The sequence below is a fragment of the Sceloporus occidentalis genome, unplaced genomic scaffold (assembly GCF_023333645.1).
Source record: "Sceloporus occidentalis isolate IW3139 unplaced genomic scaffold, rSceOcc1.0.p SCAF_149, whole genome shotgun sequence".
In the NCBI taxonomy this organism is placed as follows: Eukaryota; Metazoa; Chordata; class Lepidosauria; order Squamata; family Phrynosomatidae; genus Sceloporus; species Sceloporus occidentalis.
This window is the reverse complement of record NW_028317129.1, coordinates 1,479,189-1,495,440: the sequence shown is the minus strand read 5'-3', so window position 1 is coordinate 1,495,440 and position 16,252 is coordinate 1,479,189. Positions and strand designations below refer to the sequence as shown.

At 38.5% G+C, this 16,252-nt stretch overlaps 1 protein-coding gene across 1 annotated transcript; it reads right to left on the bottom strand.

Moving 5' to 3' along the window:
• Positions 1–406: 406 nt before the first annotated feature.
• LOC149280691 (microfibrillar-associated protein 3-like) lies at positions 407–5,614 on the bottom strand. The gene is made up of 2 exons (XM_089500160.1): positions 5,356–5,614; positions 407–1,242 (listed from the first exon to the last, which is right to left on the bottom strand). Exons 1-2 carry the CDS (start codon positions 5,612–5,614, stop codon positions 407–409), a joined length of 1,095 nt encoding a protein of 364 aa, XP_089356286.1.
• Positions 5,615–16,252: the final 10,638 nt, after the last annotated feature.

Below are 16,252 nucleotides of genomic sequence, written 5' to 3'. Positions count from 1 at the left end.
ATTTACAGACAAAGGTTGCATCCATAGTTAGTGATAATGGCTTTTAAAACAAATACTTAAATAATATTATTATTATTGTTTAATGACCAGAATGAAACATGTAAAAGAGACCCAAATACAAAATGATAAATACATAACTAAAAGACAGAAGTGCGATAACAATGTTTCCCTATAAGATGCCTAAGTAGGACAAGTAGGTATCAAGCAATATATACCATAATTTCCTGTAAGACTCAATATGACTGCACTAATAGCAGCAAACAAGGCAGCCATTCGGCCACACAGTGATATGGGTTCTGGGGATGATGGTACATTCTTCTAATAAGGCTATGTGGCAATAGTTAAAGAACTTCTCTATAAGGTGCTCCGAGTGTCTTTAGTGATAGGCACAGGACTCCAAGTATATTTAAACATGGCTTTCATAAATGACGCAAGCAGCCGGACCATCGGACAAAGACTCGCTGCTCTCAGCAATTTGTTGGTGGGCTGTTGGTGGTGCTTCTTCCGTTAGGTTCGAATGTATGCTGTCCTGGGATTCCGTGTCCAAACATGGTTTTGATACCAATGGGTGGACAGAAACTGTTATTGCTATCTGCCGAGAAGGCTCATGAAGAGAAGACGCATCTGAATCTGCTGTTGGGGATTCGCTCCTCTGTATACCATTACGGATAGTAAAAAAGTCTTCTCCATCACAAACATCCTGTCCAGCAACTGCTCCTTGTCCTATAAATATATGACTTTGTTCTTCCATGCCAACCACCTCCATTATCTCCTCCATTATAGTTCTGCAGTTCATTATAAGTGGAGGTAAGGGAACACTCCTGGCCAACTCCTCAATATATCTGGCAAACTCCATTGTTTTAAACTGAGTTACTTTAGCAAGCTCAAGTGTCTTAGCAGAAGTAATGATAGGGATTCGCTTTGCAATTTCAAAGGCTTTCTGCAATTTCTCTGCACCTTCTGTCCGGAAGAACTCATTTATTGCCTTCTCCGTCTTCTTCAGGTGGCTGCTCATCATGCACAGCCTAGTAATGTTCAGCACCATCACAATGGTAAATGCCACAAGGCAGACAATCATATAGTAGATGCCCATATCCCCGGAAGTAAAAACTACCCTCAGTGTGACTGTGTTATTCACGCTACCATGGGCATTTGTAGCAACACAAGTGTATTTACCTCGGTCGTCGAATGTTACACTGGTGATATTTAAAAGCCCACTGTCCAGAATCCACCATCTTCCTGCTGAAACAAAATACACAATCTTAGATTAACAACCAAAATAGCTTAAACTGGAATGCTGTATTTGAGATATTAATTAAACGAGATGGTAGTTTAGAAATGGGTAGCGCAGGTGCATAGGCCAATAAATACCACCTGTTACATCACTCATGCTTTCTATGTATTATAGAATAAATTATACTCAAAGCTCCAGTTCCCAATATTATAGATCCCAATGCTGTTTCTAAGCATGCTTTCTGCACACACACAGACACACACACACGCACACAGACACGCACGCACACTACCTTTACAGGACATTTTACAGCACTGATTAAAAGCAAGAGCATTCTAATAAATATCAGTTCAATTTAGCGAAGAGACTTCACTGTACAACTCAATAAGAGACTGCTCATGAAACCTAAAATAAGATTCTTCAGCTATTGACCAGAATGTGCCCCAGGTGGTGATGGGCTAAATAGTTAATTGTTCTCATTTACCTTCATGCACTAGGGGCAGGTACACCATTCCATGTATGTAATACTTCATAACTGGCTCATACACATTCAATATCATCTTTAAGGTAACCAGTAAATTCTGAAGACACCGTCTACTAAAAATTAACATTGAAGTCTTTTTCTCTTGGAAAGGTAGCTAAACCTTGTCAGGAGATGGGTGCATTTGGGTCAATTCGCTATTCACAGAACAGCTCAGAAGAACTGAGCTTTCAATGCAACTTTCTATTAAACATATTTAAGTACCATGGCGTGCCTGATCTGCTCCCTAATAATGCAAGGAATATTTTGTTGAATACAGTCTGTCCCTTGCTGGGCCACATTTTGTATTATTGCAGGGCGTGATAAATATCCTACATGCTACTGAGGGGTCTCTTAACTCCACAAATCCCCCCCCCCTCGTGGCAGCAGACAGAACGAAAAGGTTGACTCTCCTGGAAACCCCAACTGGTTCTGTACAGAGCTGGCTAGTGGACATAACAATTGGCTTTAAATAGAGCCGGGTCATGCGTCCAGCAGTGAAGCACTAGTCAATTAGGCGCATGGGGTATACATATGAATTATGAATAACAGCCTTGATCCAGCTTGCCTAGCAGTCTACTCTGGAATCCTGATATGCAAGCTATTTTAATGAAATTTGTATTCCTGTTGTAAACCGTCTGATCCGTGAGCTGCATGAAGCTAACTGGAGGGAAGTAAGCGGACTGAAGTTAACGCTTTGCTTATCTCAGTCTTTGACCAACATTATGAAGAAATAGCTTGCAGGTATAAGCAGGCAGACAGATAAGCCGCCTCTCTGCAGCAGGAACACAATTTCACATTTTAGAAAGTAAATGATTTAAAAAAATAAAAAAACATCAAAATAAAGTTTTTGCAACTTGTCTGTACTGTTATTTCATATAGTCAAATGGTTTCCCAAGATTTATAACATCTCCATTAAGTTAATTGTTCTAGCTCCTCTTGCCCAATTAAGCCATATAATATAATATAATATATAATATATATATAATAATAATATATATATATATAATATATATATATATATATATACACACACACACACACACACACAGTGGGGCAAAAAAGTATTTAGTCAGCCACCAATTGTGCAAGTTCTCCCACTTACAAAGATGAGAGACGCCTGTAATTTTCACCATAGGTACACTTCAACTATGAGAGACAGAATGAGACAACAAAGTCCATAAATCACATTGTCTGATTTTTAAAGAATTTATTTGCAAATTATGGTGGAAAATAAGTATTTGGTCAATAACAAAAGTTCATATCAATACTTTGTTATATACCCTTTGTTGGCAATGACAGAGGTCAAACGTTTTTTGTAAGTCTTCACAAGGTTTTCACACACTGTTGCTGGTATTTTGGACCATTCCTGTCGCTGGGCAACACGGACTTTCAACTCCCTCCAAAGGTTTTCTATGGGGTTGAGATCTGGAGACTGGCTAGGCCACTCCAGGACCTTGAAATGCTTCTTACGAAGCCACTCCTTCGTTGCCCGGGCGGTGTGTTTGGGATCATTGTCATGCTGAAAGATCCAGCCATGTTTCATCTTCAATGCCCTTGCTGATGGAAGGAGGTTTTCACTCAAAATCTCACGATACATGGCCCCATTCATTCTTTTCCTTTACACAGATCAGTCGTCCTGGTCCCTTTGCAGAAAAACAGCCCCAAAGCATGATGTTTCCACCCCCATGCTTCACCGTAGGTATGGTGTTCTTTGGATGCACCTCAGCATTCTTTCTCCTCCAATTACGACGAGTTGAGTTTCTACCAAAAATTTCTACCTTGGTTTCATCTGACCATATGACATTCGCCCAATCCTATTCTGGATCATCCAAATGCTCTCTAGCAAACTTCAGACGGGCCCAGACATGTACTGGCCTAAGCAGGGGGACACGTCTGACACTGCATGATTTGAGTCCCTGGCACCGTAGTGTGTTACTAATGGTAGCCTTTGATACTTTGGTCCCAGCTCTCTGCAGGTCATTCACTAGGTCCCCCCGTGTGGTTCTGGGATTTTTGCTCACAGTTCTTGTGATCATTTTGACACCACGGGGTGAGATCTTGCGTGGAGCCCCAGATCGAGGGAGATTATCAGTGGTCCTGTATGTCTTCCATTTTCAAATAATTGCTCCCACAGTTGATTTCTTCACACCAAGCTGCTTGCCTATTGCAGATTTAGTCTTCCCAGCCTGGTGCAGGTCTACAATTTTGTTTCTGGTGTCCTTCGGCAGCTCTTTGGTCTTGGCCATAGTGGGGTTTGGAGTGTGACTGTTTGAGGTTGTGGACAGGTGTCTTTTATACTGATAACAAGTTCAAACTGGTGCCATTAATACAGGTAACGAGTGGAGGACAGAGGAGACTCTTAAAGAAGATGTTACAGGTCTTTGAGAGCCAGATATCTTGCTTGTTTGTAGGTGACCAAATACTTATTTTACTGAGGAATTTACCAATGAATTCATTAGAAATCCTACAATGTGATTTCCTGTATTCTTTCCCTCCATTCTGTCTCTCATAGTTGAAGTGTACCTATGGTGAAAATTACAGGCCTCTCTCATCTTTTTAAGTGGGAGAACTTGCACAACTGGTGGCTGACTACATTTTTTTTGCCCCACTGTATATATATATATATATATATATATATATATATATATATATATATATAAAGCCCTGTATCCTGTCTGACCAGTCCTCAGATTAAAAGCTGTAGCATGCAGTTTGTGGGTGTTTTTTTAAAAACAGCTATAACCCTGGGGAGTTAAACCATTCCAGCTACTATTTTAATCTGCTTAATTTACAATATGCATCAATTAGTTCTTTGAAGCATTTTTACCAATATAATTCTCCATCTTATTCTCTTTGTACATACCTCATAATGTTACGGATTGAAGAGAGAATATTAGAAAAATGACAACATCACATCTAAATAATGCTGATTCTAGCTCAGAGTGTATTAAAAAGAAAACATACATAAAGAAAAAAGCAACATATGGAACTATGCTCAACTCTTAAGTTTTAAAACACGTGTCCTTTGGAATGTGCTGCATATTGGTATGTAGCTAAATAGCAATCTTAACAAATAGTAAAACCTACACAGGATGATACAAGAAACAAAACTTTTAGTAAAAAAGAACTCAACTCAGAAGACAAAGCCGTTTGGTTCTGAACCATGCCCATGTTGTAACAGATGACTACAGTAATAAAGCTTGAGCAAAATGAAAAGTTGATGTTCTAGGTTAGAATGTTTAATCGAGTGAGAAATTGCGCTTGGGTCTCAGTGATCATATTTTTACCACTTACTGGAGTAAGGACACCATGTTCTTGTGCCGCAGCCCTTTGTTTTGGTTATGTAATTAATCATCAAAGTAATAAACATCCATCTTCAATGACAGGATTACGATCTTTAATTTACCAACTACCGAAACTCGACAGAAAATTAAACAGTGTACAGTAAGCAGAATCAGCAGTCACTTTCCAAGAGATTTTTATAGACATAACAGTAATGCTTCCATTAGCTTCCATAACAATACTAGAAACTATATGAAAAACAAAAACACACTTTCTGATGAGATAAGTGATATAAGACGTTTGACGAGTCACTTACCGTTTTCCTCGAGTAAATGTTGATTAGAATGGTACCATTGAAAGTGAGGACCTGGGCTTCCTTCAACATTGCAATCGATTACCACGCTGCTCCCCTCCTTGACAATAATATGATCTACTCTTGAAGTGATCACAGGCAAAGACTCCAACCCCATTTCTGTGTGGTTTGAGGTGATGTTCACAAGGTCTTCTGAATGCGTCACGGTGACCAGGAAAACTACCAGTAGTGGTAGCAACCAGAAGTTATCAATGTCTGCCATGCTGAGCTTTACTTCCTTGCAGCGGTTACTGCCAACTGCGTGGATGCCACATCAAACCTACCATAATAACGGAAACAACTGTGAGGTTCTCTACAGATAATATACATTTTTTAATGACCGCATGTAATGAAGATTTAAGGTACTATTCCACCAATTATGCTGATTATGATAGCTTAAAAACTAGATCTAGAATTTGAAGCACCTCTTCAAATACCGCAGAGACCCTAAACATAAATAATTTTGAAACAAGGGAAGTGTACATATGCATCATATGAAAATTCATTAAACCTTTTGTATCAGACATCTGAATCAATACATCTAACCAGTGATGTTTTCTGGCCTAGACCAGCTAGTGGTCTACTGGGGGCAGCAGTACACTGCTGCTCAGTGGGCTAGTTGGTGATATCGGTCTTGTCCATAGTGTAAATGGTCCAGATACATCTGTACTCAGCCTCCATAAGTAGCAGCACATCTTTCTGAGGCTAAGTACCAGAATATGATCAAAGCAGAGAGGTGGTGAGGGGTGTCTGTGGTGCTTAGGGTAGCAGCCAAAATTCACACACTGTGAACAAATTGATTAATATCAAAAATGAAGAGGAAAAAAACCCAAGAGTTTTTGTACATGCTTCACTGGATTCCTTGCTTGATGTAGTCATTGTGCTACATTAACATTGTAGATATTGCAAGACATTTTGGGTCATCCAGTACTCCACACGTTAACTCATAACTACATAGGGAATTATTAACTTAACTATGTGTTGAAGGAATGTAGGCACGGTTCATCTCAGGGACTTGACTAAGCATGGCATAAGGCCAGCCCAGAGAAGTTATTCCTGGCGGGAGGACTGGCCTTACATAAAAGTTAACTGTATTCTACCGGAACAGCTCGGGGCTTCTCGGAGGAGAAACAAGCTGCAGTTTGCTCACCACAAACCATAGCCAGTCACAAACTCAGCCTAATGAAGAAATAAATGCCTCATAGAAATGTAGGCTGACTTAATACCATGCACTTGCTACATCATGTAGCAACCAAAAAATTAATTCCTAAGGCAACACAATCAAAAAGCCAAAAGGATTTAATCTAAAACGTTGTAAAAATAGCTATTTTGAACTGTTCAGCGGTACAGAATTTAAAAATACCCAAATATAATAGAAGCAGACCGTAAAAGCGCATGCTAGCTATTCAGTTACCATAACAGATTGTATAAAAAATTCTTACATCTAATCGCGAGTCAAACGCTCTGCCAAGAATATTTAAAAATAAACAACTTAACATTATGTTCCGAAAAATACCGCTAACCATAGAAATAACCGTATGAAGGGATCTTTGTAAGGGAGCAAAGCACATATGCAGAAGATAATTAGCCTGGAAAAAAAAGAAAAGGAAAAGCCTTTCATGTGAGGCTCTGGGCTGCTACGAGAAATTATTTCCACTGGATGCACAATATCCATTTACAGTCATGTTACACAGCTAAAGCAACGAGAACAGCCAGAAAAAATACAGCGTTCTGCTAGTCTTTTAAGAAGGTTGGTTTGGGGAACGTCCTCAATGTGGAAATAAAAATATGCATCTTCCATGGTATAAAACGCAAATCATTGTAGGGATTTAGTAGGGTAGGGCATTAACTTAGTAGTAATGTTAGAGACTGATTTGAATGGCCAGATTTAATATATAATGGAATGAAGCAGGGGGTATGTGATCAGATATACTATGCCTCATAGACATCACTGTTGAAATGTACAAATGGTTATGGGTAAACCAGAACGTGTGCTTGCTTTGCTAACTGGTGTAAGGTGGTCAAAATCCCATCTGGCGAACCATGCGAAAACATATGGGAATGTTTATGGGGGGTATAATAAGTCCCATGAATAACAACAACACATCAAAGAAAGATTTCGGATGTCTACGAAACACAAGAATAAAAACACATGTAGGCTGAAAGCCTAAAAAAATCCATATCACACATACATATGCATAGTATTATACTATAGGCAGCAGGAGGAACATTATATATTTGATTTAAATTATTCACCTAATTTAAAAAGGGACACAACAACATTAGAGACAAACACATCTATCTGTTGGAGTAAAGGGAATCAATCAATACACAGTGCACACCACGTCATACTAACACCGCGTCATAATAACTAACAAAGACTAGTAAACCTGATTCATATGCACTAAAACATAGTAACATAGTAACATAGTTCATAAGGTTGAAAAAAGACCAAAGTCCATCAAGTTCAACCGATATACATATTGTGTCCCTACTGTGATGATCCACAGGAACACATGTAACCCTTCCAGATGTCAGCAGTATGTGTTCTGCACTAAGATGCAACAGAGACTACTCCAGCCACCAACCTGTAAATCAGACGTTTAAAATCTCTGCCCTATCCTTATATCGATAGTAAATCAAACGGTTCTAGGCTTGTTGCAAATGAAACCCGAGAACTGAATTTTAATCCATTTAAAGTGTCTAAGAATACATTTGCTGGGAGATATAAATAGAAGCTAATTCTGACAGTGTTCTACGAGCAGACAGTATACCATCAGTCAGCAGATTGTTACAGTCACTTAGGCCTGTAATATTTCCAACGGTTTCTTGCAGAAAAGTTAGTTGCCAGGACCAAATTTAATAGCGTTAGATTTCTCTGTACTGAACTGGCGGCACAAACGTGTTACGTACAGAACTACCAAAGACAAAACACGAACACTTTCCATTAGCAGATATAAAACCCAACAGCATATCCTGCTATGTTCTTTAACACTCCCCGGCAGACATGAATCAACAGTATAGTATTCGGGTTGATATGCCATTTAATTAATATATTTTTTATCAGTAACCATTAATGGAAAGCTCTCAAGTCCCTATCATATAGCTGAATTCTTCCTAGTCTTCACTTTAACCATACAGAAAATGTAGAAAAGCTAAGCCAAGAAGATTTCTTTTTATTGCATTTTTAAAAAAAAATATTAAATCAACTACCTTGTTTATTTTCAACTCATCTCCCAACCTGTGTGGTGGATCTTGAAGTACAGAATGTCGACTCCCAGCCTCCCACTTACACAAAAGAAACAACGCTTTGAAGAAGCCCGTAACTAGGCAGCTAAACGGAGTAAATTGCCTGCCGTGCTGTATGCCTTACGCAAGTAACAATTATGCCGAGATGTGCCGCATCACCTTCCTTCTTCACAAACAGCTGTGTGAATTCAGCTACACCATAGTTTTAGGAGGAGGAATCTCCATGAAAGAGAAAGTGTTTTCTGGATCCCCACATTTTACTTATTTGTAAACAAACTAGTGAAAGTGTCAAAGAAAAAAAAGGTTGGTGTAGCCGCATAATTAGGGAGCTGTATTAAATTGCTCTTTGTTCCAAGGTCCAGCTAGGGAATGAATAGATGTCATTGTCCAGCACTGGACATACTCCAGTTCTAGTATGGTTCCAATCCAGCAAGCCAAACTACAAGCAACGGACATTCTTTACAAACATTTGTAGAGGAGATCCCCATCTAAGTATGTAGCTAAGATGCGACACAAAAGAAAGAATACATAAGGAGAGCACAAAAAAGGTTAAATGTGGTCTTATTACTATAGCAACCAACTGAATGGTCTAATCAGCATAACCGTTTCATTGGCGGATAAAGTGATAAGAGCCCTTTAAACTGGAATTACATTTTATACAAATTCCTTGTTGTGTTCTGTACAGCTTCTACACGGAAAAATTGTGTCCAGAATGTATACTCTAGTGGTACCCTTGTTTCTTTTATTATCACCTTTTGTATTTTAGATCTGCTTTATCATCTTCTTATATTTTACATCATATCTCTTAATAAGAGCGATTGTTTTCGTAAATTAAGGATATCGGTATGGTAACGCATTATAATAATAATAATATATATATATATATTATAATAATAATGAAAACTGGTAAATAATATAGGACATTTGGGTGACTCAGATCCCACCTCTACTCCAACCAGAAATTAATAGTAACAGGAAAAAAAATTGCTATCGCGTATTAATGTAAAGAATGCAAAAGGGATAGAATGACCCATAAAATGAAAAGGATATATAAATCAGAGCTAAAGTTCCATTAGAATTTATTTCACATCGGATCTTCTCCTGAACGTAATTAGACCCAATTCACAAAATGTCTTGAACACCACTTATCAATTACTATTTAAGGGCCTTTAACAATGGGGGATGTATCGTGTTTGGGTGTAACTAGCATATGTACACCCATTTATACTAGATAAGAGAATTGTTTACGATTGGAATAGCCACGACTATTGAGAGAATTTCTGAGCTGAGAAGAGTGACATGTGGCCATGGCTACTAACCAACCATGCTACACCAACTCCACACTCACTTGCCCCTGCTCCATGGGTCTGGGGGTCTAGCCCCATCCCAGGTAAAGTCACTGGCCATGAAGACAGAGAGCTCTGAATAGCCTGCCTTGGGAAGTTCCAAACTATGATAATTTTCCATCTTATTCACCAGAAAATGTTCATGCAAGTCTAATAAGTATTTGCTGTGTACGGTATTGCTCTAGTTTTAATATAAATGGCTTTAAATATTTGATCAATACATTTCCAGTTGTCTCAAACCCCAGATTTAAAGGACAGCATGTCAATATATCCAGTCAAGGCAAAAAGAAGACAAACATCAGCAAAATAAATACAATTTTATAACTTATTAAAGTAGAGTGGTGAACCAAAGATGTGGGTAAAGACATCAAAGAATTAAGTAACTCAGTGTTAAGATAGAAGACTAAAAAAACTAGACAAAAAAAATGAAAACCCCCACCAGTTTGAAGGCAGAGAATGGAAAATGTATTCACAATACAATCTTCAGAAAATATAATCCTGGAGAAACATGCTTGCTGGAAATCAGCCAAATCATATTCTCAATTAGACCAAGTATCTGATGATATCCCTAGCATACATGATTTAAAGATGCGCGTCAACGATTACAGCTTTTAGAATACTTAAGCACTGGAGATAAATGCGCCACTGCCTAAAGCCTGTGCTTTCTTGTCAGTCAAATTGTTTTAAAGATAATCAAGTTTAAGAATTAACCTCATAGAGGTGTCAAGGAAAGCGTCATCTGATCACATTTTCTGTTCTGCTTAATTATCCTTACAAAAGCGATGTGAACCAAGCAAACCATGATCAGCAAATAAATAGGAGAGAGCTATAACGGGAAGGAATAAATATGTAGATCCCATGAAAAGTTAAGACAACTTTGCCCCATGGTATACACATTAAATAGGTTTTTGCCCATAGATACTGCTTATCTGCAAAATGCTATATCTTAGGTTTATTAAGCATATGGATAAAAAGTGCCATTTAGAAAAAACTGACAGATCCACTGTAACAGTAAGTAATGTGATTACACATCCAGGTAATATGTTAGCTCAATAACTTGTCTACGCCATAGATATCACATCAAAGTACAGTTTGCTGCCCTAAATACACAGGGAAAGACTCATTAAAGCACTAAATAATGATGGGATGTGTGTCTTTGGAAACCTTGTTTGTTCCCTCTTTTCGATTATCTTAAAATGTTTGTAACTTTTAGGGTTGTAGAACACAGCGATACACTAATACCCACCAAACGTGTTGAGACATGGAATTGTGTAAATAAGATACATTCTTCTTCTAAACGACTTGGTTTCATATACAACTAGAGGGTCACATTAAAAAGTCTTTGTAAATACCCACCCCTAAAACAAACGTAAAACAAACGGCGTGCCTCTTTGGCCATTTGAAATGTTGGGAGCTATGCTTCAACAGGCCACCAACGGTTACATGAAACCCAGTTAGGCTGGTCTTCACCACAAAAGCAGATATGTTTCCATATAAAGGGAAATGACCAAGGTTCTGACAAAGAGAAAGAAGTCCTCCAAGCTTATATTGACTGATAGATTAAATATTGACACCTACCCCATGTGCGGCGTATTCAGATGAAGCAAGAATAAGATATTTGCGCAGGAAGTCAGACATAAAAAAAAATATCTGTCTTATGACTTTTGTGAAAGAAACCAAAAAGAAACATTTTTAAACAACTCGGGTCTTGTAGAAGCCAAAGAAGTTGAAATTGTGCACACATGCAGTGAAAATTAGATACGGGTTAATATTATGTGTAAGTTGCTTATGTTGATAATTCAAATGACCAACCTTGATATTACTGTATGTATTTAACGTATGACATTGCACCTTATTGTCAGTTTGACTGGGTTGAAGAACGTATCCATCGTGTGATTCCCCAGTTATTCCTAAAATGTAAGCAGCGAAGGTAAGGTCAGGAAAATGTATTTGACATTTTCTGGTAGAAGCTGTTGGAACCTGTCAGACGCAGGAAGTAAAAACCACAATGGCTTGGGGTAAAAATCCTACCGATAAGAGAAAAAAAGATGGTTTCTCAGTGCTTCATGGCTTAGGAAAACTACAAATGTTTAGATACTTGGAGTGGGTGGAGTTGTTGGAACCTGTAATGGAGAATTGTTCGTGTTAACAAGGTTCTTGTTCTTAAAGCCTAGGTTTGTGTATTGCAGTTTAATGTTTTTCAAAGTTCAGAGATGCTCTATTCTGCACTAAAAATAAAGTTTTTGATAAATGCAATTAAAATAATGTTTTTTTTTTTTTTTTTTAAATAATGAAAGTAGAGAGGAATCTGTGTGGTGTAACATAACAAGAGAAAGCAGAAATAAAGCGGCTGAAAACAGGGCAAGCAGTCACTTTTACTGATGAATCCAGAAAGCTACTATGTGATTTTCCTGTCTTCACTGAAGCGGAGATTCCTCATTTGCTTACTTTTCCCCAGCTGCCTCCCTTTTTAAGTCAATATGACGGCTCGGAGCTGGCACAGATGTAGCTGCTACACAGAGGGAGAAAAACACAAATATATCTGGTGCCAATGTCTAAACACCACAATATAATGGCTACTAGATTCTAACAGTTCAATATACCTTGGTTTTATTGGGTTACAGAACAATGCAGGATTTACGCGATTATCACTTAAAAATGCAATAGTAGTTCTTAAAAAGAACTTTGGTGGTATAGTTATGTAATTACTAGGGGGACTAGTAATGTGTGCAATCAAACATTGATCTTTGCTCGAAGAGTTCCATTTTTGGCACGTTTAGCGGAATAACTGGCCACGTAGGACATAAATAGTCTTCTGCCCCAGTTCCACTTAGACAAAAGATCAACTGGACTCTCTAGTATTTTATGCAATAAAATGTAAAAGTTTACCAGGTTTCAATGAACAACAACCATTACTTTTCTAAATGCAATAGAAAAAACAAAAAAACAGAACGTGTGAAGGGCATTAAAATGATAAGGTGACACTTCATTGAAAAACTGCATCCAAGTGCTAGACAATTATAGCTTAAACATTATTCTAATTTAACCATTATGTTAATGCTTTCATCCATTTACAGCAAAAAGGGAAAAAAATAAAGTCTGGCTGTTAAATAGGCTGGGATTATCGGTTTCTGCTGTAGAGATAAAGTCGCAATGACAAATCGTGGCAAATGGGCAGATGTAAGCTCTGTATAGTGCGTATACACCGAATTACAAGCCTTCATACATGTTGTGGATGCGATACCGCCACCTCGGATATGGCAGTCTAGTCCGCCTGCATAATGGTGCAAAAAATCCAACAAATACTTATACATGATAAATGGCACTTTTCACAGGGTGATTATGCGCCTTTTCGCTGAAAATGTACTTTTTGGCATTTACGGTCACATTCTAGAAATACATTGAAAAACGCAAATTGGAACAACTGCAATTTTCCCATTGTTCTAACATTTGTTACATCTTAATACAAAAAAAAAAAAAGGTTATTTCCATGGCCACAAAAATATTTTCCTACATATAAAACCCTTATTTCTCCAACTACACCGGTTTAACCAATAACTTGAACTTGTCTGGTTCAACCAATAACGTAAAAAAAACAAAACCAGAAAGTAATAGCAACAAAACGAACCAAAAGAAGCCTAAAAGACTGCACATTACCCACAGCAATTTTATATACAGGTTACAGGTAAGCCAGGATAGGACAGCTTTAATGAAAATCCCCTCGCTATAATATATATATATATAATATTTACAGATCTGTAGGTTAAATGCCGCTCAGTGAGAACCCACGGCAAATATGTCTTCAGAATAATGTAACTGGCAGAATACACGGTTTTTATTAAAAATAATGTATTGCGGCATATACATAATAGCAACCTAAAGGGATGATACAGCCTTCATAAGTGAAGCCCAAGAATAATCCTGTTTATTCTCTTTAAACAAGTTACTGCACTCAGGAATTTTTGCTAACAAAGGCCAACTGGGGACAAGCCCTCATTTTATATTACAAGCGGATACGAAAAGATTAGGAAAAAAGGCAGATTCTGCAAAGCACAACATAAGGAAAGTACACATATATATATATATATATATATATATATATATACATACATACATACACAGACTATATATATATATATATATATATATATATATATATATATATATATACACACACATACATACATACAGCACAGTTTTAAGCAGGTGCATGTTGTCATGCGGTTACTTAGAGACATCTTGGATCACCTGGTATTTGCCTGTCTGGATGAATATATTTTGTATATATTACAATAAAAACAGAAAAGCTTTATCTTAGAAACTGAGATATATATATATATGATATATTTTTTAACGGCCCATAGAAACATAATTAACCATTAGCGTGTCCAAATAGAAGTAGCAGAACATGAATTCTATAATGACCCTAACTCCGCTCCAGGCACATTCCAGATATGAGACGAAAAACATTATGCTTGTAAAAACACGACTCTCGCTGCTTTATTGAAAACCCTGCGCACACTTTCTTCCTCGGGTACAAGCAAACACAACTACGGCTCGATTCAGGACGCAACGCGGAAAAACTATCATAAACAACGGAATTGTATACAGAGAGGAAAAAAGAGTAGATGAGAGACTAACCTACATGTGAAATGTCTGCTAAACGGAGCTACCAGATACCGGGAGCACAAGATATATATATATATATAAATCAGGTTTAACATTTCATTAATGCTTAAAGACACGGTCTAATGTCCTGGATATCCCACTAAAGAAGAATGCAAATTAAAGTTCTCCATTATTACTTTAATAAATAAGAGCACTTTCCTGCAACTGATTGACAGCATCAAGCAACCAATCAGCATAACCGGGAACTCTCCGGGTTTGAAGCAACACCTGAATCCTCTGGGTCAGAGAGCAAATTTCCCCTTTAAATGTGGGTGTTTCCCATGATGTCAGTAGGACCGCCCACCTACATCAGTGAAACCGCCCACCAACATCAACTGACGTCAGTGGGCAGTCCTGGCCGCGTCCTGCTAGGAAAGGCTCCGGGTAGCGGGAGCTCAGAGGTTCCCGGGCATGCCAATCAGTGGTAGGAAAATGCTCTCATTAATATCAATGGGATAACTTTACACATACCCATCGGGCCAGCAGGGCATTAAGGGGGGGGGGATTCATGCACCCACCTATCATATACATTAAAGTGCATATGATGGCTGTACTGTCCCTTTAAGAATTTGTTGGAACGGGCTTTAGATCAGAGCATACCTGTGAAAACATCACTCACTCCAGCTAAGAACACAGAGAACGTGGCTTTGGCAGGTTTAAGAGGAAAAACAATACCTTGCACACAACTTGGAGGGGGGGTTCTGCAATTTGGGGTAATTTACTTTGTTCGCACCCTCATGTCATCCAAACACAGAGCCGACAGATCACCAGCATGCGCAGCAAGTACAGAGTGAAAGCAAACATGCATGTACAAGCATGTTAGGGCCTGCAGAACATACTGATCCCCCCGCTGGATGGAACACGGGAAATATACTTTGAGTATAAAAAAGAGTCATTTAAGTGAAGTGAACGCTGCATATGGTTATAAAACAAACCGAGACAGATAAAGGTATTAAAAGAGCGATAAGAAAAAAGATAAAGTGAGATAGCCAATTGTGAGATAAGATAGCCACCATAGCCAAGTGTATGGAGAGAAGCACGCGTGCACCGGATGAATACATGTAGGAGAGCAACACAAAGAGAACTAGTTAGGCAGGTTATAATAACGAGGGGGTAACTAGCGTTATAATGGGGCATGTGGTGGAGGAGATCAGTAATACTGCCCTAGTGACGGGGACAGATAACTTTCACTAGTATGATAGGAGGAAACGCAATACGGGGAGATAACCATCACTGCGGCTAGCTAGCACCGCAGCGTGGTAACTAGCAGAGCAGAGCAGAGCTGCAGCACATACATTAACTAGTACTTTAGTGACACGGCGCAGACAGAGGGGTGACATTAACTAGCAGTTTAGTGACAGCAGACAGAGGGGGGTGACAATAACTAGTAGTTTAGTGACCGCACACAGAGGGGGTGACAGTAACTAGCAGTTTGGTGAAAGCACACAGAGGGGGTGACAGTAACTAGCAGTTTGGTGACCGCACACAGAGGGGGTGACAGTAACTAGCAGTTTGGTGACCGCACACAGAGGGGGTGACAGTAACTAGCAGTTTGGTGACCGCACACAGAGGGGGTGACAGTAACTAGCAGTTTAGTG

Coding starts and splice junctions, on each gene's coding strand:
- LOC149280691 (XM_089500160.1), bottom strand. CDS start 5,614: ATGGCAGACATTGATAACTTCTGGTTGCTACCACTACTGGTAGTTTTC. Junction 1,243..5,355: donor ACATTTACTCGAGGAAAACG/GTAAGTGACTCG, acceptor ATTTTGTTTCAG/CAGGAAGATGGTGGATTCTG.